The 26901-nt window shown below is 40.9% G+C and overlaps 1 protein-coding gene across 2 annotated transcripts in view; it reads left to right on the forward strand.

The window, feature by feature from the left end:
- The first annotated feature begins 7072 nt into the window (after positions 1-7072).
- Positions 7073-26901, forward strand: part of RAD23B (RAD23 homolog B, nucleotide excision repair protein) — a 45921-nt gene continuing 26092 nt past the window's right edge. Inside the window, exons 1-3 of one of the 2 annotated variants that reach the window (XM_025432073.3) lie at positions 7073-7259; positions 25206-25287; positions 25620-25699. In XM_025432073.3, coding sequence (XP_025287858.3) covers positions 7194-7259; positions 25206-25287; positions 25620-25699 — 228 coding nt within the window. In that variant the 5' untranslated portion in view covers positions 7073-7193. Of the gene's footprint in view, positions 7260-7420; positions 7582-25205; positions 25288-25619; positions 25700-26901 lie in introns of those variants that run through there. The other variant, XM_035696814.2, reaches the window with a different exon arrangement.

Raw genomic sequence — 26901 nt, forward strand, 5'->3', positions numbered from 1 at the left:
CATAGATTAGATAACCAGCTGTAGAAGAGAGATAGAGTTGAAAAGATGCTGAGTCCCTGTGTCCAGCTCCCACCTGACCCAGAGTTAATCAAGCCTCACTGCCTTCCTGGAGCCTGCTCCAATGCCAGGACATCACAGTTACTTGTTTCTCCTAGTAACCTCCTGAGGGCAGACACAGCCTGACCTAGGTAGGGCTCGGCATATAATTGCTTTCCAATGAATACTACAGGATAAATGATAATAAACTAATTAACAAATAAACATGACTTCAACAAAAAGCCAGCTATGGTTTCTAGCCCCAAAGACAAGTTAGGTATACTTGACATAAATCATGAATTAAAATCAACTATAGCTGGAAATGAAAAAGCCTATTGAATGAGAAACAGAAAGTTGAGCTGGGAAAAACGAGAAAACAAAAGAACCAAAACTGTTTAAACATATTGAACTTTAGCGAAAGATCTATTTCACAATTTATTGCTAACAGTTTTTCTAGTCTTGCAAAACTAATGAGAAAATCAGTTCAAATGAGAAAAAGGAATGTTGGGGTTGTGTAAATGATACTGTTTAAACATAAAACATGTGAATGCCAGGCCTTTGCCCCACTGGCTGGCTTGACTACACCATTAAATCAACTTTTCAAGTCATAGTTAGCTAGTAAGGCTGAGTTAAGTAGTTTTGGAAATATTCATGTAGTGTATAGAACTGAAATCTGAGAAGTGAAGAACCAGCTGTATTGCTAAATGGCTTCCCAAAAGGTTGTAAACTCACTAGCAAACTATGAAAATATCTTTCCCATACACTTTTGGATATTTCTGGAGGTTACAGTCTTAATTGTCAATTTTAACACAAAGTATCACCTTGTTTTAGTTTGCTTTTATTCATGGGTGGCTCACTTTTCCTTTCATTATGAACTTAGTTCTGTTTCTGTTTCCAGGCACTTTTCCTGGTGCTCAAAGTATGTGAGGGGGCGAAGTAGACAAAGAGCCCTGTCTTCTAGCAGGGGAGACAGATACTACACATGAAACACAACAGATAAAGAAAGAAAGTAGCATGTTAGAAAACAGTAAGTTTAATAGGGGACAGAAGGAAAGCAGGGTAAGGGGCATGGAGACTGCCAGATGGGGAAGTGTGGGGTATTTTATGAAATTAAGGAGGATGATAAAGGAGTCGGTATAGGTTTCACTGAGAAGGTGAAATTCAAACAAAGATTTGATGGAGGAAGTGAAGGAGAGGATTTAACTATCTACAGAAGAGTGCTTCAGGAAGACAAAAGATCGTTGGTGGGGTGGGGGTGGGGGTGGGGGGGTGTGCAGGGGGAGTGGTGGTGGAGAGTGGACCTGGCCAGTTCAACAGACAGTAAGGAGGCCAGTGCAACTGAAACACAGTGAACTGGAGGAAGTGTGTAGCTAACAAAGTCAGGAAAGTAATAAACAGGAGGAAGGGCATTGTAAAGATGGGATTTTACTGATTGAGGCAGGGAGCTTTTGCAGTGTAAATGAACGGATCTGGCTATTTTATTTAGAATAGACTTTAAAGATGCAAGAGTAGAAATATGATGGGCACATGAATGGAGTGACCATGGTGGCAGAGATGGAGACTAGGCATGGTCTCTTGGCATGAACTCTCAGGAAGGCTGATCTAACAATCATCACCTCTGATTATCCAAACTGTCCGAGACAGACAGAGAGACCAGTATTGAATTCTCAGTGTGGTACTGTTCTTTGAAGGATCAACTGTCACTTGGTGGGAAGCTGACTTGCAACTGGGCCATTTGCATACTGGAGGACCAATTTATTCTCATGAGAATGGACATTTATTTTTGGGGTAGGTTACATTTCCTGCCAGCAGAGCTTTAGCCTAGATCACCATACAGGAGTTTACAGAGCACCTGATCCACAGACGTGGAACCCCACCCATCATAGCATCCAGTCAAAGGACCCACTTCACACTGGAGGTTTGGGAGTGATCGCATGATCTTCTCATATACCACCCTCTCCAGAAGAACCAAACTGAGAGAGCAATGAATGGCTGGTTGATCATACAGCTAAAGTACCATCTCAGAGGCAATACTATGCAGGAGGATTTCATTCTCCAGGATGCAATCTACACAAGAAATCAGAGAACCCTATAGGGCATTCTGTTCCCAGTAGGACCAGTTGGGCCCAGGAACCAAGGCAGGAAAGCAGGAGTGGTCCCATCTGCCACCCCCAGTGACCCACTGGGTATATTTCTGCCCCCTGGAGGAGCACCGTACAACCTTGTAGCAAGAGCACTACCAACCACAAAGAATAAATTCCTAACTTCACTCTCTTTGCTCACACCCATCTCCTGCAGCGATTCCCCAGGAAGCCAGTCGTGGTAGTTCATAGGTCAGCCTCCTTACACCCAACTGCTGGGCAACAAAGAGGGAAGAATGATGGGGAAAAGAATGAAGAATATCTGGCACATTCTCTGTACCAACTATTTTTTCTGAGCACTGCTGATGCTCTTCATGTGCTTTTTTTAAAAAAAGCACTTATCACCTCATAGATTAAAAATATCTTTGCTTTTTAGTTCATTATCAATTTATCTACTATCCCACGAGAATATAAACTCCACAGGGACTTTGTTTTGATCCCTATTGTATCCCCAGCATCCAGAACTGTTCCTGGCATGGAGAGTCTCAGTAATGATTTGTTGAATGAATGGCTTGAATTCTGGCATTTTTGCCCTAGTATTTTCTAAGTCAGCAGTTGCGGCATCTTGGCTTGCTCATTTTCTTCCCTGAAATCATTTGACTGATTTCCAAAAATGCAAGAAAAATTACCTGGCTTGTTCCCAAGTATTTGGAATCAACAACTCCCACCATCTTTTTATCTTGGCCTAATAGCTCTTGGAGAAGCCCAAGGCCTATCCTACAAGGCCTTGCTCACAAGCATTCTCATCTCAGTGGCCTTTGTATTGGGAGGGGTGTGGGGGGGGTGGAGTCCCATCATCTGTTATATAAACTGTGGGACTCTGGGTAAAGGCAACTACATCTAACAAGGAGGCATATAGCCTGTCCAACCTGAGCTATTGGTTATATCTGACTATATCTATCTATATATAGTTTTTTCAGAAATTAAAAGAAAACAAAAAACTTTTTATTTAAATACTGTACTTTAAAAAGTGTGTCAGGTGAATCTTTCAACTGGCATTTAAAATCTACTGTTGCTTGGGACGCCTGGGTGGCTCAGGGGTTGAGCGTCTGCCTTTGGCTCAGGGCCTGATCCAGGATCAAGTCTCACATCGGGCTTCCTGTGGGGAGCCTGCTTCTCCCTCTGCCTCTCTCTGTGTCTCTCATGAATAAATAAATAAATCTTAAAAAAAAAAAAAATCTACCGTTGCCACAACTATCTGGGAGGATATATTCCAGTATATATCTAGAAGATGTCTAAAGACATTCAAAACAATTATTATTTCTAGGAAGGGGACAAGGGGATTTATTTTCAATGAATCCCTTTCTATGCTGATTATTTTGCTATGAGCAAAACGTATTTTTAAAAATATACACTAAAATATGAAAAGGCATCTCTCACCTCCCTTTTTTTGTGCTAGATAATAGCAGTTGTAGCAGGAAAGGTTTATTATAACAAATAAGTATAATAAAGGTATAACAAATACATCTAATATTGTAATAAAAATGAATTCTAATAAGTTCTAATATATTTATAATCAAACTATAATAAATTATAAAACGGTTTCAGATTAAGTTTCTTACAACTGCTTAAATTTCAACTAAATTAATTGTGATTAAAGTAACTTCACCATTTTTTCAGCCCAAATATATTGAGCATTCACCTCTAAAGATGCCATTCTTAACAAGATTGACACAACACCTGGCTTCATGGAGCTTACAGCTGAGTTGGGATTCGGTCAACATAAACTACTGAGCACCTGCATTCCAGGCACTGACTGAGGTGCTTGGGAAAGAGCTGTGAATAATGCAAGTGAGTTCCTCTGTCCAAAAAGCAGACATGGGAAGTGAGTAGTAATATGAAATAGGCCATAAACAAGTTGAAAAATAATAATTTCAAGTAGATCCATGAAAAAATTTAAGCCAAGATAATCTTGTACCTATCTTACAGTTTTGTGGGGACTCAAATGAGATCATCCACATAAAGTGGATAGTGCCTCACCTAAACAATTAATATTAATTATCAGTGCACTTGTTGAAGAAGTCCTAAGGGAATAAAATGTGACCTGGGATCAGAATGATGAAAAGGTGTTAGCTATTCAAAGATGCAGAAAGACAGAGTTTTAAGCTGATGTAACCTCAATTGCAAAGTCCCAGAGGTTAGAACCAGCTTAGCCTGTTTGAGGCATGAAAGGAAGTGAGGAGGACGGCCTGGGTGGCTCAGTGGCTAAGCACCTGCTTTTGGTCCAGGGCGTGATCTGGAGTCCCAGGATGGAGTCCCAGGATCAAGTCCTAGGATCGAGTCCCACGTCGGGCTCCCTGCACGGAGCCTGCTTCTCTCCCTATGTCTCTGCCTCTCTCTCTCTGTCTCTTATCAATAAATAAATAAAATCTTAAAAAAAAAAGGAAATGAGGTTCAGAGGGATGACAGTGAATGAAAGGGAGAGAGAAGAAAAAAGATGAAGCCAGAGAATTTGGCAGGACTCAGATCATTTGACCTCTTCAAAGCCAGGTAAAGAGTTTGAACTGTATTCTTTTTTTTTTTTGAACTGTATTCTTAAGTGTAATTAGGTATTAAGAATAGATGTGACATGATTTATCATGTCACATGATAGGTCACATCATAGGTCGTAAAAGACTACTCTGACTGCTGGGGAGGCTGCTGGGAGAAAAGAAGCAGAGACACCAGTTGGGAGGCAGGTGCAGGATACCGATGGATCAGTTAGCCTAGGGTTAGATAATTAGAAATGGTGAAAATGGCTGAATTTGGAATATCATCTGGAGAATAAAGTTGACAGGACTTGATAATGGGTTACATGTGGTAGGTGAGGAACTACGAAAAGGAAAAATTTACCAGGGATGCTGACTGGATGCTTGGGCTGAACACCTGGGTAGATGTTGGTGCCATGAACTAAAAGGTGGGGGAGGGAGGGGTGGTGATGGTAGAGGGACAGGTTTCATGAGGAAGAGAGGTCCGGAGAAAAATGGTTCTGTTGGGCTGTGACAGGCTTCAGATGCTTGATATGCTCTAAGTGAAGGTACAGTGTAGGCAACCGGCTAACTCTGTCTACAGCTAAGGGGACAGGTCCAGGCTGGAGGTATTTCAAAACCAAAGACAAGATGAGATCATGCGGTGACTAACAGTAGACGTAAAGGAATACAGAAGACAGAGGATTAGACAATTACAATACAGGGACATGCGGGCGCAGTGAAAGGGGAAATGCCAGGTTAGTGGAGAGGGAAGTTGGTCAGGAACGACCCATGGAAGAATTCTATCTGAGCTCCTAAATCCGGGAGAAACGAAGCAGTGACACTGTATCAGGGTGATGGCACAGAGCCGCAGTTTGCGATTGGTCACGTGGGTAGTGATCTAACTGTCACGTTCCTTTATACTGGACCCACCTTATGTCAAATGTGCCACATGGAACCTTAGTAAGAGGCAGAACAGCCCAGCACCTGGAGTCACTGTGCTTTGGGTTAAAATTCTGGATTTGGGGCCCCTGGGTGGCTCAGCGGTTGTGCATCTGCCTTCAGCTCAGGCCGTGATCCCGGAGAGGAGGGGGTGGCCCTGGGACCGAGTCCCACACCCGGCTCCCCGCAGAGAGCCTGCTGCTCCCTCTGCCTCTCTGTATCTCATAAATAACTAAAATCTTAAAAAAAAAAAAAAAGAAAGAAAAGAGAGATGGCAAATAAATAGGCATATTATGCGGTAACTAGAAGATGGTAAATGCTACGGAGCTAACGGAGCTGAGGAAGCTGCGGGTTTATTGAGCCGAGGGTCGGGGCCGACTTCACGGAGCAAGTGCCCTTTAGAGCCAAGATCTGAAGGAGGCGAGACAGTGAGCCCCCAGGCCTGCGGGCCCGGAGGACCCGGGAGCGGGCACAGCGAGTGCAGAGGCAGGCCCCTCGCGCGGGGGCAAGGGCCTGGGCGCCCCCTGCAGCCCCGGGCGCCCGGGTCAGGCGGGAGGAGACGCGCGGAGAGGCGGGGGCTGTGCATCCAGTCGCTGCAACCGTGACCTTCTACTTCTCGGGGGACAGGAGCCGGCGGGCGGTTCCGTCCACGGGGCAGCGCGAGAACGTGACCTCCTGCATCCGTGCTCCTCCCTAGGCCCGCGGTGCCCGGGCGGTCGGCCGCCGGGGGTCTGCAGGCCCGGGGCCCGGGCATCACAGTCGCCACCGCGGAGGCCCGTCCGCGCGGCCAGCGCCCCGGCACCACGCCGCCCCGAGCCTTCCGCCTAAGCCCCGCCCCAACCTACCGCCCTCCAGCGCCCCACCTCCACACTCGGGCTTCCACTTAGCGCGGTCTCCACGTAGCGCTTCCCCGGCTACGGATTGCGCAACTCCGGCAGCCGGGAGGAGCCTGGACGTAGGCGGAGCGCCGCGGCGGGAGGGAGCGCGCCCCGGGCGCAGACGCCGCCGGGAAGCCCCGAGCCCTCGCGACGGCCCCGGACTGCGCCTGCGCACGGCCGGCCCCAGGCCGCCGACATTCCAGAGCCGCAGCCCGCCCCGCCCCACTTCCGGGGCGGGGCTCTCCGCCGCGCCTGCGCACCGCCTCGCCGCACCCTGCGCCTGCGCGCTGGGTCGGCCCGGCCCCCATCCCCCCCACCCCCCGCCCCCAGATTTTTTTTTTCGGGTGGGGGAGGGGGCGCGTCTCGGCGAGTCACGTTGATGGCGGCCGCCGGCCTGTGGTGAGGTAGCGGATTCTCCCTCTGCTCGGCTCGCACAGCCCGCTCGTGCGTCCCGCGGACCCGCTGGCCGGCGCCCGGCGCGTGAGGAAGCACGGCGGCCCGAGCTCGCGGGGAAGGCGGCGGTCGCGGAGGGAGCGGCGCGGCCCGGGCGCGGGGCCGGGGGAGAGGCCGCTCGGCGGGGCGGAGGTGACAAGCCCCCTCCCCCCTCCCCACCCCCGCCCCCGCCCCCCACCCCCACCGCCTTCCTCCCGGGAGCGCGAGGAGCGACCCCGGGGCCCCCGCCCGGCCACAGACCCCGCCCAGCGGCCCGCGCCCGAGCAGGCCCGGCGGCCCAGCTGCGCGCCGGCACCATGCTGGTCACGCTCAAGACCCTGCAGCAGCAGACCTTCAAGATCGACATCGACCCCGACGAGACGGTGCGAGCGGCCAGGGGCCCGGGCGGGGGCGGGGCGGGGCGGGGCGGGGGCGCGCGAGGGGCTCGGAGTCGGCCGCCGGCTTTGTGGGGCGCACGGCCGCGGGGCCCCGGAGGGCCTGGGCCTGGGCCTGGGCCTGGGGGGGCGGGGGCGGGGGCGGGGGCCGCCTCGGGGATGGGGGTGCAGTCGGCCTCTCCGGGCCCGAGTGCGGGGACCGAGCCGCGCCGCGCCGCCCACGGTGCTCGGCGCCGTCCCCCAGCCCTGCGTGGCCGCGGTTAGGGCGCGAAGGTCTGGGAGGCGGCAGCCGGACGGGATGAGCCGTGAGGTCAAGATCCAGGTTCCGTCAGCCGCGCGGGGACGGGAGTGGAGAGCAGGGGCGGGGGGAACCGGTCCTTTGCCCCCCCCCCCCCGCCGCCGCGCCGCGCCCCACAACCGGTGACCCTTTTATTTGCGTAGAGAGAGCCTCTTGGACCGCGCGTGGGAGCCGCAGTTCTCCCGCCACCGAGCCCACACCCATACGCAGATCGCACACTTTTCCAGGCCTCCTTGGTGGTGAAGACGTGTGTGTGTGTGTGTGTGCGCGCGCGCGCGTGCTGGAGCCCTTCAGAGCCAGGCTCACACTCAACTCCCGAGTAATAATAACTACCCGTGTTAGAAGTCTCGTCAATGTAGGGTACTGGAAACCCTGCGCTCTTTTTTTTTTTTTTTTTTTTTTCTTCAGCCCCCGAATGGTAACATTTCAGGGGAGGAAAAAAAAAAAAAAAAAAAGAAAGGAAAATAAAAACTTGGATTGTCGTCCGCAGGGAAACCCTCGAAGACCTCCGAAGTCCACGTGGTGGACTTTTAAAGCCTTCTTGTGTAGTTGTGACTGCAAAAACGCCACTGTGTTGAAGTCAGTACGACGTCATGCCAAGAATCTCAATGGGCCGCCGGTGTAAATCTGCTTTTGTTTTGGGGTTGTGGTTCTGTACACCGTTAAGATTGTCATGTTAAGTTTAAACCAGCTCTTTTCTGCCCGTCTGTATTTTAGAAGAGATAGTTGATTGTGTTTTGGGTGGAGATCAAGGGTCCTGGTGTTCACTAGACCAGTTGCATTTGTGCCTCTGTAACTTGTTACCTACCTGCCTTTCAGAGATGGGAGGGTTAAATGGTATTTAATTGGTGGCCAGTAAATGAAATCAGTCCTTAAGGAACACTGTACTCTTTGGGTGAGGGTATAGTGTTAGGTTTTACCTGTCTCGTTTAATTTGAAGTTTTGTGCATCTTCAGTTATTTAAGAAAATGTAGTTCCCGATCTTTTTTGGAACTCTGGCATGGAATAATTCTTCCGCAAGAATGTGTAAAAGTATGCTTTATGATAAGTTCTTAAAGGTGCAGGAGTTAGTAGTGATAAATGAGAAACTTTTCAGTGTCCTCAGAATTGACAACACCCGTAGATTGATGTTAACTAACATCATGTTGAATTTTTCTTTATTGCTGAGGGTGTACTAATAAGCTAAAGGATGAAAGTTTAAAGCACAGCTGTCATGATTAGTGTTTTCAGACAACTTTTCACGAAAAGTCTGACTTTGGTTCTTTGCAGTAATGTCGATGCAACAGGAACCTCACCAGTTTATGACATTCAGAATTAACTCCAGAATTATTGAAACCTAAAGGAGGCTTTTGTAAATACCTGTGGGTTTATTGAAGTTACGCAGTGACTTTCTACAGCTCCACTGAATCTTCTGTGATACTTGTATAGCTCTTGAGGCAAGTTGTGCATTGACTATCTTAGAGCCAATATTGTGTTTGTGATATACTCTTAATTCTATTTGCTGTTTACCAGTTTATTTCCAAGGAATGTCTTGAGCTAAATGATTTATAAATATACTTCTAAAAGTGTGTTTTCAGAAAGATCATTGTTACAGAGTGGCTTTTTCAGCTTTTTGTTGCTATTTGTCTAAATATATTGTAGTAGCTAAGTATAAAAACTAAAGTTGTTAGTCTGGAGCAAGAAATAAAAACATTTCATCAGTGAGGTATGGAGCATTTACATTAAAATGACTTGTAGGATTTCCTTTTTTTTTTTTTAAGATTTTATTTTTAAGTAATGTGTACACCCAGCATGGGGATCTCGAACTGACAACCCCGAGATCAAGAATCCTGCACTCCACCCACTGAGCTAGCCTGGCACCCCTCGTAGGATTTCATTTTAACAGATTTAAATTTCAGAAATGTTTACAGTGTTTTTTTTAATATCCATTTTTTATATTTTAGGTAAAATTCCTGTAAGAAAAGAAACAATGAAAGTTATATTAATATGGGAAGAATCTAGGTGTCTTGTTTCTAATTTGTTGTGAAACTAAGTAACCGAAGACATTAGGTCTTTCTAAAATAAAGGGGAGAAAATAGGATTTTAGTGAGACCTGTAGGGAGATCCACATTAAATGAATAGTTTTTGCTCTCTGAGACCTCGATTTTGGCTACTCAAACATTTCTCCTTGTTTGATTTTTACCTAGAAGGAACTAAAGAAAATTAAGCAACTTGAAGTGGCCAGTATAGAAACTCTCATGAGCTTGAGATGAGCAGGAGCAAAAATGAATGAGCAAGAAAAGACTGAGATAAGAGGAATCTTGGGAGTGATTCATTTAACATGTATATGTTTAGTGGTCTTTGAGTGGCAGCGCAGGAGTACACGTACGTGTGGGATGCGGTAGGTCTTCTGGGAGCCTTATTGACCTAGTCGCTCAAAAGCTGTAAAGTAGGAGATGTACAAAGTGGGGAAAGCAGTGGAATTTGTTTTTAAATTGTTTGTGTTTGCTTTAGTTTTTGAATGTTGAAAGTCCTCTTCCCTTTTTTCAACTTCCAAAATTTTCGTAACTCCTATTAGCCATTTTGTATCATTTACTTGACCATTACCATGCACTGTCTTTAGGGTTAACCAGTGCAAAAGTCTTTTTACTACTACAATAGTACTGTATTTTTTCATATAAACTATTAAAACAATATAGAAACAAAATGAGAAGATTGGATGGGAAGACCATTGCTTAAAGAGAATATTCTTAATTGTGTGAAGTTTTTTGTGTTTTTTTTTTTAATTTTTATTTATTTATGATAGTCACAGAGAGAGAGAGAGAGAGAGAGAGGCAGAGATATAGGCAGAGGGAGAAGCAGGCTCCATGCACCGGGAGCCCGACGTGGGATTCGATCCCGGATCTCCAGGATTGCGCCCTGGGCCAAAGGCAGGCGCCAAACCACTGCGCCAGCCAGGGATCCCTGTGTGAAGTTTTATGTTAAAGAAATGTACTTAAAAAAAAAAAAAAAAAACCAGGAGGAATTTAATTTATGTAAAGAGTTCTGAGATGTCTAATGGACTGCTAATTGTATAAAATTCCTAAAAATTCTGAAAGTTGGTGATGTGATGGAACGACATTTAGATAAAAATGAGATACACAGGTTTTTTTTTAAAGCTCATATCCAGGGCGCCTGTGTGGCTCAGTTGATTGAGCGCCTGCCTTTGGTTCAGGTCATGATCCCAGAGTCCTAGGATCAAGCCCCATGTCAGGCTCTTTGCTCCACGGGAGCCTGCTTCTCCCTCTCCCTCTGCCTACTGCCTCCTGCTTGTGCTCACGCTCGCGCGCGCTCTCTCTCTCTCTTTGTCAAGTAAGTTAAAAAAAAATAATAAAAATTTAAAAACTAAAATCTTTAAATAAAGCTTATATCCAAAGTCCATTAGTTTTCTGTTTTGTGGTTACGTCAACCCATTAATTAAGTAAGGGCAGGTAGATTAAAGAACAAAAATTGAGATGATTGTAAACATTGCAGGTCTTACTGTATCACTAAAAATGATGACACAGAAGAGTATGTGATACTCAGATTTAATTCTTTAATATGCTAACCCTTGTCACTGTTTTGTGCTTTAAATAAGTGGGAAAACAGTATATTTGAGATGAGACTTAAATGAACAAGCTGAAATGTGATTATAATAGTACATAAAGTGACATCAGAGCTGTGTGTATATGTTGGAAGTTTTGGATAAAAGAATTAGAAAGATACAGTAGTTTCAGTTACTATAGGTAGTACACTTAGTGTACGGTACAGTAATGTGTAAACAATTGCTTTGGTTTGTGATTTATTTGTATGATATTTGTGATTATGCTGTAAAATATTATTAGTACTTGCTCTGCATATATTTGTTGGCCATCATTTATTAGCACTTATTCCTAATGTGGTTTATTGTGCTTTAATATAGTTGTGCAGGAGATAGTACTTTGTTATAGAAGATTCCTAGATTATTAAAACATTAAGAGTAAATGTATTAAAATATTGTATCACAGGGGCTCCTGGGTGACTCAGTCCATTGAGGTGTCTGACTCTTGGTTTTGGCTCAGGTTATGATCTCAGGGTCTGAAATGGAGCCCCATGTCGGGCTCTATGCTCGATGGGGAGTCTCCTTGAGATGTTTTTCCCTCTTTAAAATAAATTAATAACATCTCTTAAAAAAAATACTCCATTACAAAGATGAAATTAAGGTTTCTTGGCATATTGATAAAACATTACACGGAAAGTACCTGGGAAATCTGGCATGGTTTCTGCCAGAGTTTTGCTTTTCCTATACCTAGCACATAGTGGGCATTTAATAAACCTCATTTGAATGATTTGAATACATTCTTTTAGTGATCCCTCAATATTTGAATGTTGGTTCCTTTATTTAGTATTTGTTGAGTACTTACTAAAAATCTTGTCCTGTTACAGTGCATATATTACAATGGAATAAATCAATTAAAAAACAAATTTTAATAATCAGATAATGCTAAGAGCTATGTAGAGAATTGAAATAGGGTGAGGTAACGTGATAGTGCATGACTAGGTGGCTACTTTTAAATTGACTAGTCATTGAGGCCTTTTTGAATACAGTGACATTTAAACTGAGATCTGAATAATAATAAGTACTCAGATGAGGAAGAGTGATCTCTGTAGGAAAAGATCTTTGAGACTGTTTTGGGAATCAAAAAAGGGTTGTATTGCTGATCTAGTAGGTGAGGGAGAAGTGAGGGGATAGATCAGAGTTAGGCAAGGGGCCAGAGTCTATAGGACTTTGTAATAAGCAGGAGGTTTTTGAGGTAAAATAGGAAGCCTTTGGGGAATTTTAAGCAGAGCAGAAAAATTTCTTTTATGATCTTAAAGGTTAGTTTAACTGCTGTATAGAAAATGGATAGTAGGATAAGCAAGAGGAAAAGCAAAAGCAGGGACTTAGGCTTGTATAGTAGTCTTATTAAACAGACAAGGCTTTAGGGAAATAGCACAGATATGAAGAGAAGTGGATGGATTTGAGATATATTTGGGAGGGTAGAGTTGAGGGTTTTTGAAGGGGTGAAGTGGGGAAAATTGAGAAATTGAAGATTAAACCTATATTTTGTATAAATTGCGTGAATACTTGTGATCTTTCCTGAGACATGGAGGGTGGGAAGGGGAGCAGGTTTGGGGTTGCAGTGGGAACTCAAGACTTAAGTTTAAGATGCCTATTACTTTCAAGTAAAGATGACAAAGATATTTGTTACGAATCTCAATTCCAGAGAGAAGTTTGGGTTGGAGATAGAGCCCTGACAACAGGCAGCATATGTGGTTGACTTCAGTCCTTTGGACCAGATGAGATCTAGCAATCTTTTTTCAGTGTCCATTACTTGTGAAAATTGAACCCTAAATTATGCACTATATGTAATTAATTGTGTGCTATTAGAATTGAAGAACCATGGTGAGAATGTTGTTAGGTAATAGGATGAGGCCTAGAATTGAAGCCTGGATGTGGAGATTGAATAGTGAAGAGGTCAGTCAAGGAACCTTTGAGGTGAGAAGAATCCAGGAAAAGAAAATGTTTCAAAGAAAAAGAAAGGATCAAGTGTATCTAATGCTTGAGAATTCAAAAGACATGCCCTTTGGTTTTGGCATCTTGGAGGTTATTAGTGACCCTGACAAGTAATCTCCATGGAATGGTGAAGCCATAAATTATGTTTGATTGGGTTGAAGAATGAATGGGAGATGGGGAAGTGTAGATAGTAACTATGGACATATATTAGTTATCTTGATGGTCATTTTTCCTGATGTAGCTGCCTTTATCTCTGTCAAAACCATGTAAAATGATCACAATTCTGAGGTTCACAGCATGTGAACGACATTGCTTTAAAAAGAACGCTACACCAGAATTATGGAAAATACGTTAATAGCGTTCATTTTAGAAAGAAGAAATGAATGCCAGTGTGATTACTAACTTGCCACCAGCACAAAGTCAATGGCTTTGGTAGTTTCAGTATCTGTGAAAGACAGTCTTGGTCATACTCTGGTCTTGTATTCCTTAATCTCTCACCCAGTGATCTTTCCTTCTACTCTACCTCAATTATTCAGTCCCATAACTGGTTACTAGATCTTATTACTAAAAACTGTAGCTATTCCCCCATTCCCAGTAATCTATTTTTAGTATTCTACTTTACCTTTCCTCTGATTCCAGTTCTAACGAGACGTATAATTCATTTGATCCATATTTCGTTTTGCTGGCCCTCCCTTCATGTTACTGCCTCCACTCTTGACCAGCTAAAATAGGGTCAGTGATTATAATTACTCTCTTGCAAGGATGAGCATAGCATGTCTCTTGAGCCAGGCTGCCGGAGTTTCAGTCCTGGCTGTAGTACTTGCTCTGTGACCTTGAACAAGTTACCCAATTATGTGCCTGTTTCCTCATCTTAAAATGAGAGTACTGCCACTGAAAGTACTAACTTCAAATAGTTGTTTGGATGGTTTTATGAGGTTGAGGGCATACACAGAAAACCATGACCGTGCTTGACAACATGGTCCCACTGTCATTTCATTGTTTCTGCTTGGAAAACCCCAAAAGTGATTACATTCAGTTTTGTTTGTGCTTGCAGTTGTGAAGCTAGAAGCCACATTGATTTGTCTCACTTAAAATTCATGAACATTAACTTTAATTGGGCCCTTTGTACTGCCTGATAAGTGTACTTTACCCATTAACTCTTATACTGTCGTAGGCAGATTTTATATAATTTCCTTGTTTTCAGCTGATAACCCTAGATTTTAGATTTTTTGGAGATTTTAGATTTAACTGACTATACAAACAATTTGGGACAGAATTTTTGCAGAGTCCTACCAGAGCTACCTCCTTTTGTTGTGGGTGGTGCTAAGGCTGATACCTCTACTTTTCCTCTATATCCTATACTTGGTCGTCCATGAAGGACCTCACTCCATCTATTTTCCTCTTCTTTCGTCTGCCTAATTGATTTTTCCATTCTAGAATATTCATTTTCCTCCATCTTAACAAAACCCTCTCTTGTCTCCATATCCCTCTATGGCTACTGCATTTCCCTCATTTCCCATTTTGCTCTTAGCAAAACTTAAGGGTAGCTCTTGAGTCTCTTTGTTTTTACATCTTGCTCTCTTTAAAATACATTACACTACTGCTAACCTAGGCATGAGTTTTTTCCCATTTTATAGTTGTCCTGTGTCCTTGAGCACTTAAATCTATTTTCTCTTTAGTAAAATAGGAGTAGTAATAAGCCTGCCTTGTAGAGTTGATGTGAGAATCAAATGAGATCATGGATTTCAAAATTTTTAGTGAATTGTGAAATTAAAAATAAATATGCATTTTTTAAATAAATCCTGCTTTCATCAATTTTCATTATTTTGATTAATGTTTTTCACTATCTTTTCTAAAAAACGTTTGTGTGGATGTGGTATCCTCTCATTGTGTCAACTTGATGAAATCAGCAGTTTCAGAGTTTTTAAGAGTGGTGTTCTGCTTTTTTTTAGTTTGGAAATTATGAGATGATAGGTAATGTATAAAATTTCTGTTACTTTTGGAAAGAAATGTGCTAAATTTGAGCTTGCCATAACCACAGAGAATCCTGCTGAAGGACATCACACCATCTGTTCCTGTAAGTTTGGATAAATTCCTTATGTAGTGTCTCCAAGAGCTAATTTTATAACTCAATGAACTTTATAAACCCTTTAAACATTACGTAAACGTTTTCAAGCAGAGGAGATAGATTGGCTACAATTGGCTAATATATATGAACAGATCCTAAGTACTTCAACAGGTGTATAAAAATTGTGTCACTCCCTCTCTCCTTTCCTCCTCCTCACACTTTTGGTTGAATTAGGTAGGTGGCTTCTTTGTAGTGTGTTAGATCCATTCCCTGCCTATATAGAAACTTTAAAAATTACAGGTATCTTAAGATACCTACTTTTTCTACTTAGTTTTCAAAGTCTGTGTCTGTTTTAATCTTGTTGAAAAAGATCATAGTGTCTGGGAAAAAATAGATTCTGGATTTCAAATTATCTATTTCTAAAGATTATTTATTTATTTATTTGAGAGCCTGAGAGCACGCGTGGTGGGGAGGGGCAATGGGAAGGGGGAGAAGCAGGTTCCTGGGATGAGCAGGGCTCCATCCCAGGACCCTGGGATCATGACCCAAGGCTAAGGCAGATGCTTAATTGAGCCACCCAGGGGCCCCTCAGATTATATTTTAAAATCATAGCCTTTTGGATCATAATAATAATATGAGAACTTATGGCTTTATTTACTGTCTATTCACACAATACTATACTCTCAGTGATTTAAAAAATTTCTTTTGCTACATTCTTTTATTTCTTGGATCTAGTGGGAAGATTTTTCCTGTTGCACTAGAGCCAGCTAATTCTACATAATCCATTCTTTTTTTAGAATTAGTAGGAACCTACTTTGAGGGAGGAATCCAGGAAATACTCCTTGATACCTATCCTACTTTCTCAAATGGAATGGTACCACCCAAGGGATCAAAAAAAAGCATTACCCAACAGTGTAAATCTATGAAATCCTTCTGCTTTGGGACTCTCCTTTTTCTAATGGTTAATTGCAAATTTGGGTTGCTCTTATTTTTCAAAATTTAGCTAGGTACTAGACTATGGCCTCAGACCTCTCTCTTTTTCTTTTTTTTAAGTAATCTCTGTGCCCAGTGTGGGGCTCAAACTCAAGACCCTGAGATCAAGAGTTTCATGCTCTACCAATTGAGCCAGCCAGGCGCCCCAGACTTTTCTTTTTTTAATGAAGACTCTTTTCAAAATTGCAGTGTATTGTATAATACTAGTAAGAAATGCTGGGGTGCGGGGGGGTGCTGTGAATTTTTTTTCTTTTAATAAATTTTCCCTTACATTACTGAAGTAATCCAGCCTTGTTATCTATAAAGTATATAAAAAAGCAGACGGCTTTATTACGCTAGTTTAAATAACTATTATGGTCTCTATATGCTGCTAGACATTTTTTTAATTTATATGTAACACATAAATGTAACTGCATTATGTTTTTTAAAAAATTAACTAACTTTTGTCCTTTAAAGATAATTATAAATATGTCATTCATACGTGCATGCAGTCAGTGAATACCTTACATGTATAGTGATTGTTCTTGTATTGCATTGTATATAAATGAATGCATGTACAATAATGTATTTACCATTGAATGTTTAGGGTTGTTTTCAGTGTTTTAAAAGGTAATGTAGTACACTTGTTCATGTATCTTTTTTTTTTTAAGATTTTTATTTATTCATGAGAGACAGAGAGACAGAGACAGGCAGAGGGAGAAGCAGGCTCCATGCAGGGAGCCCTGATGCGGGACTTGATCCCCGGACTCCAGGATCACACCCTGGGCCGAAGGCAGGCGCCAAACCACTGAGCCACCCAGGGATCGAGCCCCTGTTCATGTATCTTTAAAGTATTTGTGTGGTACATCTTTAGCATTGATTTCTAGATGTAGAATTATTGGATCAAAGGCTGGCAGATTGCCTCAAAATTGCCTGCATCGATGCTCACAAATACCAACTTCCACATCAGTAACTAGCCAAGATTCAAATAAGAGATATATAGCACAGATTAAATGAGTTACATATTATGAAGCTCTTTATATACTGTGGTAAGTACATACCACCCATGAACTGTTACTCGGCCTCTGTATTTCAGGGCTACCCATTAAAGCTTGCATGATTCTTTTTATGACTTATAACAATAATAAGGAACAACAAAGTTACAGCATAAATAAGGAAAACATAGAGTAACATTGAGGAAGCTGGGTTATCATGAATATTCAGCTGTAAACCTAGTCAACAAGCAGTAGTCCTAGAAATCTTGTGCAAAAGTGCTGTGTAAGAAGCCTGAGGTGGGGGGATCCCTGGGTGGCTCAGCGGTTTAGCACCTGCCTTTGGCCCAGGGCACAATCCTGGGGGGATCGAGTCCCACGTCGGACTCCCAGCATGGAGCCTGCTTCTTCCTCTGCCTGTGTCTCTGCCTCTCTCTCTCTCTCTCTCTCGGTCTAATCATAAATAAATAAATAAATAAATCTTTAAAAAAGAAAGAAAAGAAGACTGAGGTGGAAAACATCGTGTTACTATCATAGGGATATAATTTGTAAGACATTATTTTAATATTTGAAATGTACAACTTAAATTTATTGAATGCAGAAGACTACTTTTAATGGCTATTGGCCTGAACTGTGATAGTGCCAGGGGATGCAATGTAATATACACATCAGGAAATAATTAGATAAGTGGGGCCCCTGGCTGGCTCAGGGGTTTAGACATCTGCCTTCGGCTCAGGGCATGATCCCGGAGTGCTGGGATCAAGTCCCACATTGGGCTCCCTGCATGGAGCCTGCTTCTCCTTCTGCCTGTGTCTCTGCCTCTGTCTTTGTGTGTCTCATGAATGAATGAATGAATGACCTTTTTTTTTTTTTTTTTTTAAAAGGAAATAATTAGATGGTAAGTTGGAACCACTGGATGAATGAATGATTTGATGTGAGGAATGTGGAAAAGATAAGTACCTCATGGGAATGGGATGTTTTTCATCCCATGAAAACTGGGATCAGCTTTTGTGTTGGCACTTTTAGTCTATTATTATTGCAATTATCTCCCTTTTGGGGGAGAAAAGAAGCCAAGTCAACCATGTTTAATCTTAGATACAGAGTATGTTCTTTTTAAAATGCACACAATTTCATAAGAGAAGTATGCGACTAGGGAAAAGGTTTGATTTCTTGATAGTTGTTGATAGGGTTGGGTTGATGATAATCTCTCACTCTTTAGGGGGAAATAAACAGCAAGAGGAAAGTTTAGGAGAATGAAAGGATAGCCTTGGTTATGTATTGGGACTATAGTGATCAATTCTAGATCCATCCTGTTCACTACTCAGTGAAATAGCACTGGCAGGGGGTTCAGCACAGTTAAAGGAGTCATAACTGCATCCACTGCTGGTCATAACCTTCACAAGAGAAGCCATGTGCAGATAGGTACAACCTCTTCTTTTTTTGCAACATCCAGAAAGAAGGCCTTTCCCTCTAAGCTGTTTTTTTTTTTTTAAGATTTTATTTATTTATTTATTCATGAGAGACATAGAGGGAGAAGCAGGCTCCTCACAGGGACCCCGATGTGGGACTCGATCCCAGGACCCAGGATCACGCCCAAAGCCAAAGGCAGAAGAAGCTCAACTGCTGGGCCATCCAGGCATCCCTTTAAGCTGTTTTAAAGTATGTTCAATCTGATGAGGTTAAGATTTAGACTAGTCTAGAAACCTTCTTTCAGCAAATATATTATGTTGACATGCCTGTGGGATATCCAGTAAAGATGTCAAGTAGACATTTAGGTATGCTTGACTAAAGGAGAGAGCTGGGCTAGAGATAGAAATGACACCTGGATGGTTATTAAAATTAGAGGAGATGGATTATCTGGGAAGTTTATATAGAACAAAAGGCATCCTTGGGCATGACCCTGAGTAGCACTTAAAGGGCTGGCCAAGGAAGAGGATTTCAAAAAGCCATGAACAGAGAGACAGGAGGAAATCCAAAAGAGAATGGCCTTATGGAAATCAAAGGAAGACTGTGTAAACAGGAGAGACTGGCCAGTACTGTTTAATGTGACAAGTCAAGTAAGGTAGAGAAGGACTAAGAAGTGTCTGGTAATGATTTTTTTGCTGAATTCAGTGATACTGGTAAGAGCAGTCTTATGGAATCATGGGGATAAGGAGAAAATAAGCAGCAGAATGAGGATAAAGTCCATGCTTCTGTCAGCAGTGTGTAGTTGAGTAATAGGTATGGTGTTACGAGTAAATACTACAGTGTGTGTAGTTAATTTTGGGGGGGAAAAATGCCTGAGACTAAGCAGAGGAGAGTAGGGCTAACAAATAATGGGGGGCTTATGAAGTTTTTGTTTTGTTTTTAAGATAACAGAAAATTAGGTCTGTATAAGTGTGAATGAAAATAAACTGGCTTTGAGGAAGAGGTTGAAAATATAGCCGGGGGAGGGTAGGAAACAATGAATCTAGCAAAGTACTGAAGAACACTGGAAGAAGAACTAGGGGACAGGTGGAAAGAATTAGGTTTGAAAGAGAGGGATACCTTTTTCATTTAATAGGGGAGAAAGAAATTAGGTGAATCTGGTTGCAAAACAAAAGTATGGCCTTTTGGTGGTAGAAATTGGATGGTGAGTTTCTCTGATAATCTATGTTTTGAATGAAGTAGAAGATGGTCATCTGAGGGGACAGGGGTAGGGTAGTGTTGGGAAACATACTTAAAGAAGAGTGCAGGTTTGAAATTCCCTTTTGGAGAATGGAGGAGAACCACAAGAACAGAAGATTTAGGGTAGCTTTCATTTTCTTCAGCATTTAGAAGACTGGCTATAAATAGATAGGCAGGGGTTGGATAGTTAAGGATAAAATTTGTTAGCTAAGTGAGGTAGGAGTGAAGTGGTTGAACTAAATTTTATATTGAGTACTGATAGAAATAAATTCAGTTATGTCCAAATATGGAATTTTGCCTGGCAGGAGCAGCAAAAAGACAAGAATGCCTGATAATAGGAAGAAAAGTAATAGAAGCCATGGCATTGTTGTCTGTGCTGAATAGAGCTGGCAATAAAGATCAAAATGAAAATAGAAGCTCTAGTGACCAAAGTCTTATTAATGAGATGCAAGACCAGGTGTAGTGAACAGTATTGAGAGCTGGTAGGAATAAGCAGTTGGTGCTTATAATTTCTAAGATGGGGCAGTTTTAGAATGACAGGATTCAGCCTGTGTATTGTGGTTAGATGACTTAAATAGATTGAACGTAAAGATCATTGTGTTGAGGTTAGGAACAATGAGGTTTGGATAGGTCAGTGCACCCAGTTCTAAAATCTAGTTTAGTTTTTTTGTTTGATACATAACCCAGAGTGGTATTGCTGGATTGAATGGCCTGCCCTGAAAAATGTTGACCTTTGGTGTATTGCCCTTAAATACTACATTTATTTGATACTCTCATTCTAAGAGTGTATTTCTTCACATTTGGTGCTAACACCAAGAATTATTTAAGGCTGTCTTTTCCAGTGTTACGGTGCATAATCATGTCTGACTAAAAACTGTGTTTTTGATTGCTAATAAGGTTGAACTTTTTATTGACTGTACCTGTGGATTGCTGCCCTGTTATTTGTCCCATTTTTCTGTTGGCACAGAACTATTTTCTACCATTTCTCTTAACTTATTTGCATTTTTCCCTTTTTTTTTTTTTTTTTTTTTTGTCTTCTTTCTATTTGAATTCCGTGCTTGGTTTACTAATTTTCATTCTTTGTTTAATTTTCTTTTTTTTTAATATATTTTATTTTATTAAAGATTTTATTTATTCATAGAGACACAAAGAGAGAGGCAGAGACACAGGCAGAAGAGAAGCAGGCACCATGCAGAGAGCCTGATGTGGGACTCGATCCAGGGTCTCCAGGATCACGCCTTGGGCTGCAGGCGGCGCTAAACCGCTGCACCACCGGGGCTGCCCTTTGTTTAATTTTCATTCTTTGTTTAATAATCACTTTTTTTAAAGAGAGAGTACTACACAATGGGGGTGGCAGGACAGAGAAAGAAGGAGAGAGAAAATTCCAGGCAGGCTCCATGCCCAGCATGCCCAACATGGGACTTGATCTCACGGCCTCAAGATCATTCATGACCTGAGCTGAAATCAAGAGTCAGATGCTTAACTGACTGAGCCACCAGGGTGCTCCAATAATAAACACTTTTAGTATTAGTCTGTGATTACCTTTTTTGGCCAAATCATACAGGTATTGACGTCTGTAGAGATCTCATTGTTATGTTCTTAATATTCTTTAATCACCAGTTTGGTTTCTTAGGAGCAAACTGGTTGGAGGTGTTTGTTGTTCTGCTTTTTATAACTTCTAAGGTTTTTTTGTCCCCTCCTCCCTCTTTGATAGAACTAGAGAGTGGGTCCATTATTTGTTTAGGCTTATATGAAAATATAGGTCTTTGTGGCCTACATTTTTAAACTATATATTCTATCGGTGCTAGAAAAAAAATTTTTATCGGATAGAAACTGTATATACATATCAGCTAAGTCTGTCTTATTTGCCCATATATCCTGACCTGTCCAGAATGAGATTTCTGTTTCTTTTATTTCTTTCATTTATTGCTTCATATATTTCTTTATCTTTCTGTTTTTTTTTCACATATTTCTATGCTCTATTAATTTATTCAAGTATTAATTGAACAACTGCTGTGTTGTATACCATTATGTACTTTTTTGAGAACTAAATTCACTCATGGTAACACATATGGTCTATAATTCATTTGTGAATTTTTTTTTTAAAAAAACCAAGCCACCAGAGCTACAAATATTGCATCTTCTCTCCCTCTCTGAAGAAAGAAGTATGTGGAAGGAAATTTATTATTCACCGCAGAGTTCTCTAACTGAGCTTTGCCATCTCTCAGTTGACTTTTGGGCAAGTCATTTACTGTGGAAGATTGCAGGTCTCAAAATTTTTGTTTTCAAGACCCTATACACTTAGAATTTATTGAGAACTCCAAAATAGCTTTTGTTTATGTGCTTGTGTTTACTGTATTAGAAAGTAAACTGAGAAATGTTTTAAATGATCTTTTACAGATAATAAACCCAATAAATGTTATAATTATTTATATAAAAAATTATTTTCCCAAACAAAAAGCAGTAAGAAGGCATTGTTTTATAGTTTTGCAAAACTTTTTTAAGTAGGCTCCATGCCCAGTGTGGGGCTCAAACTCCCCACCCTGAGGGCAGTCCTGGTGGCGCAGCAGTTTAGCGCTGCCTGCAGCCCAGGGTATGATCCTGGAGACCCAGGATCTAGTCCCACATCGGGCTCCTTGCATGGAGCCTGCTTCTCCCTCTGCCTGTGTCTCTGCCTCTGTGTGTGTGTGTGTGTGTCTCTCATGAATAAATAAATAAAATCTTTTAAAAAATTATAAAAAGAAAAAAAACTCCCCACCCTGAGATCAAGAGTCCCATGCTCTACTGACTGAACCAGCTAGGCACCCCAGCAAAACTCTTTAATGTTTGGCTTAATAGAAGAACGATTCTCATCTACTTCTGTATTCAGTCTTTTGGTATCACATGCTTTGTAGTCTTTGGAAAACTCAGGTATATATTTGTGAGAAAATTAGGATGGAAAAAAGGCAAATAATGTCTTTTGACCTTGCAGACCACCCACTAGAGATTTATGAGCCTTTATGGCCTCCCAACCCTACCTTAGAGAATCACTGCTCCAGGCTTTAGCATCCATAGCAGTGCAGGGAATAGTCTTTATTGTTCTGTTTTGTTTTGTTTTAAGATTTTATTCTTGAGAGACACAGAAAGGGAGGCAGAGACAGGCAGAGGAAGAAGCAGGCTGCCTGGAGGCAGCCCAATGCAGGACTCAATCCCAGGGATCACGCCCTGAGCCACCCAGGCATCCCAACTAAATAGTCTTTAAGTTATTTTATCTTAGAAATTTGGATAGTATCTTTTATTTCCTGATTTTATCATGAACTGCTAGTTGAATGTATAAGTAAAATCAGAACCGTCAACATAAATATAATTTAAAGCAAGGGTCAGCTGTAGCATTATGGAAGTTATGAAGTCCTTGTACTTTTTTTTTATTTTATTTTAATTTTTATTTATTTATGATAGTCACAGAGAGAGAGAGAGAGAGGCAAAGACACAGGCAGAGGGAGAAGCAGGCTCCATGCACCGGGAGCCCTGACGTGGGATTCGATCCCGGGTCTCCAGGATCGCGCCCTGGGCCAAAGGCAGGCACCAAAGCGCTGCGCCACCCAGGGATCCCTCCTTGTACTTCTTTATTCTGAAACACACATAGCAGACAGTTTATCATCTGATAAAGAGCAGTATATGAAATTGAAAAAGGCCATGGAATTTATAGCCTGAGTTTACTGATGTTGAGATCAGATTCTGAGTGCTTTCTTTTTAAAAGTTGTTACTTGTATTAATTTAACTTTTGAAATTCAGAACAATAGAAAATAGTGGACTTAGATACTTGTGATGTATTTCTACTTTGGGGAACATCAGAATAGTGGTGATGCTGTTGACTCATTACAGGAGGATCAGCGCAACGAGGGGTAATTTATATGGTGTGTGCAAAATATTCTGCTTTAAAGCTTGAAATCAGAAAGTTGTTTTGGGTTTCAGCTACTACTTAGTAGCACTGTGACCTGGAGAGGAGATCTAAACCTCTCTTCCTCATCTATAAAATTGAGTGGATAACCCCATTTGTCCCAGAGTTTTGAAGATTATGTGAAATTGTGTATGTTAATGTACTTAAAGCTGTATAAGCATTACTGTCTTTTTTTTCTTTTGGAAGATACATTGTTGCTTTTTAATTGTACAAAGGAACCTTCTCTTTATATCTTACCAGTTTTCATCTAAAGCTCAGTACTATCAACTTAGACAATTTTCAGAAGAATTCTGGGAGATTGAAGGAAATGGAATTTTCCTCTTTGATTCCTGTGTCTTTAAAGTAATGAAACTAGTACTCTCTTTTTGTATCCCTATCAGGCAGTCTTTCACCTAAAGCTCAGAACTATCAACTTAGACAATTTTTAGAAGTATTCTGGGAAATAGAAGGAATAGAATTTTCCCTCTTGATTCTTGTGCCTTTCAAGTAATGAAACTAGTTCCATTATTTCTTCTTGCCTCTTTTACTCCTCAGCCACTCTGATCAGTTAGTTTCAGAAATTGATTGGACTCATTTTCAAAATACCTTATAATGAGCCTATTGTTACATAATTTTAGGAATCTGAGACCATCAAGATCATCTGTTCCTATTCCTCTTACTTTGTAGATGAGACTGATACTGAGAGAGAAACCAAGCTACTTGTTTAAGATCATTTAAGTGATACAGTGGTCCTCCGCCAAGGCTGAACTTTGGAACCACCTATAAAGCTCTTTAAAAAAAAAAAAAAAGATGTTCAGGCACCATCTCCAGAAATTAGGTTTTAATTGATCTTTATGAAGCCCCTGTGGGTGTAATGTGATGTAATGAAGCCCCCCGTGTGATTGTAATGAAACGTATCCGACTTTTAAAATGAATTATTTGCCATTTAACATTCATATTTAACTTTTATTATTATTGTAGATATGACTCTTTTGTGTCTTCAACGTTTTTAGAGAGCCTTTCTTTACTTTTTTGCTCTGTGGGAAATAAACCCATAAACTTTATAATGAGAATCAAAACTTTGATGTTGAAACCTTTATCTTGAATGGATTTATCAAGTCAATGATAAAGTTTTTTCTTCTAATCTTTTTTTATAAGTTTATTTTTTATTGGTGTTGGACTTGTCAACATATAGAATAACACCCAGTGTTCATCCCATCAAGTGCCCCCCTCAGTGCCCGTCACCCAGTCACCCCCAACCCCCGCCCACCTCCCCTTCCTCTTCTAATCTTTATATGTGTAGCGGCTGGTGGTAAAACAAAGCTTATACCTGTTATACCTAATGCATTAAGAATGAGTCTTTTTTAGTATAATATTGTGAATACATGATAAGCTTTAGAATTATTAATAATACGTATAAAATTTTACTTTGCATTATTTAATCAAATTCTAGGTAGTCATTTGTTTTAGACTTTTTAGGGAAAAAAAATCTTTATTTTTCCATAGGTGAAGGCACTGAAAGAGAAGATTGAATCTGAAAAGGGGAAAGATGCCTTTCCTGTAGCAGGTCAAAAATTAATTTATGCAGGTATGAATTAAGTATTGAAAGTAATGTGCTATCTTCTTGCTTACAGTGACATTCTTTAGTTTTAGAAATTGTCATCTTACAAATTGTGTAAACAACTTGACTGTCATAAACATATATGGTGTTTGTGTTAGCTATCTTTTAGTCAAAATGTTACTACTTTTTTACCCGATTATATTTCCATTCATATTTATCTTGGCTGATTAGTTACTGTTTTTCTTTAGGGAAAGTATTAATTGATAGAATTGACATTGGGGATTGTTTTAACTTTAATATATGTAAGACAAAGGTTATGGGGCTTCAAATAATGTCTTCTCTTTTTCTTAATGTACTAGGCAAAATCCTTAATGATGATACTGCTCTAAAAGAATATAAAATTGACGAAAAAAACTTTGTGGTGGTTATGGTGACAAAAGTAAGTTTCAGCCTTATACTGTGTATATGCGTGTGAGGTTTTTGTTTTTTTTAATATCATGATCCCGAGTCCAGCCTTTATGAATACAGTTTATGCATATCCATTTGGCAGGCACTTACCTGTTAAAGATTTTAATAGTCTATTTTGAGTCAGCCATAAAGTTAATTATTTTATACGTTTATAGCTTAAACATAATTTAAAATAAAACAGTTGATTAAATGTGTAAAATTTGTTTTGCCAAAGTCGTAAAATCGGTAATTATGTAATTATTTAAAAATGTGGTTCTTAGAAATTGAATAAATATTTCTTATTTATTAATGGTGCCTTAAAGGGACTTGCAGTATTATGTACTATATCTGACCAACTCCTCAGGCAGACAAAGCATATAAACTCCTAAATTCAGTGATACTTTCTAGTTGATAGGGTAGATTTTTAGATGCTAAGAAAGGAAAAGGCAGCTGAAGAAATGATAGAATGATTGCTGTGAGGAAGGTTTTGGTTTTGGGAGAGGTTAGGGGAAGAGAGAGGCAGGAGAGAGAGAATCTTAAGCAGTCTCCATGCCCAGGACAGAGCTGGACTCAGGGCTCAGTCTCAGGACCTTGAGATCATGACAGATTGAGTTGGATGCTTAACCACCTGAGCCACCCAGGTGCCCCTGAGGAAATTCTTTTTTGGGGGGGAATTTTTTATCACTTACTGGACTGAAATATTTTGGGGACAGTTTCTAAAAGTCACAGTTTTTCTTCAAAGCAAAGGATGAATTTGAGTTCTTTCAGAGATTCTGTTGTATTTTTAAAGATACATAAGCATTCAGTAGAGTTAAAATAGGTACCTGTGACATTAATTTTTAGGATTGAGTTGTCATAATCTGAGAACAGTGATTCTTATAACATTGAAAATAAGTTTAAATGACTAATTGGAAACCAGTTTATCAAAGACAGAATAAATGTGAGGATTCTTTTTTTTTTTTAATTTAAGGTAATATATGCAATAGATAATAGTGAATTTAATCAAGTGTGTATTTTTGTCCTTAAAAAAGCAACTGAACAATTTACATGTGTTGGATTTAGAAGTTTTTAACCCATTAAGGACCATAGTGGTTTTGTTTTAATGGCACTTACTCATTAAATGTTAAACTTTGCATATAGAAGAAAAGAATCATGTGAGGAAACTTTGTCTCAATCTAGTATTTTAAATTGTGA

Source organism: Canis lupus, chromosome 11 (genome assembly GCF_003254725.2).
Source record: "Canis lupus dingo isolate Sandy chromosome 11, ASM325472v2, whole genome shotgun sequence".
NCBI lineage: Eukaryota > Metazoa > Chordata > Mammalia > Carnivora > Canidae > Canis > Canis lupus.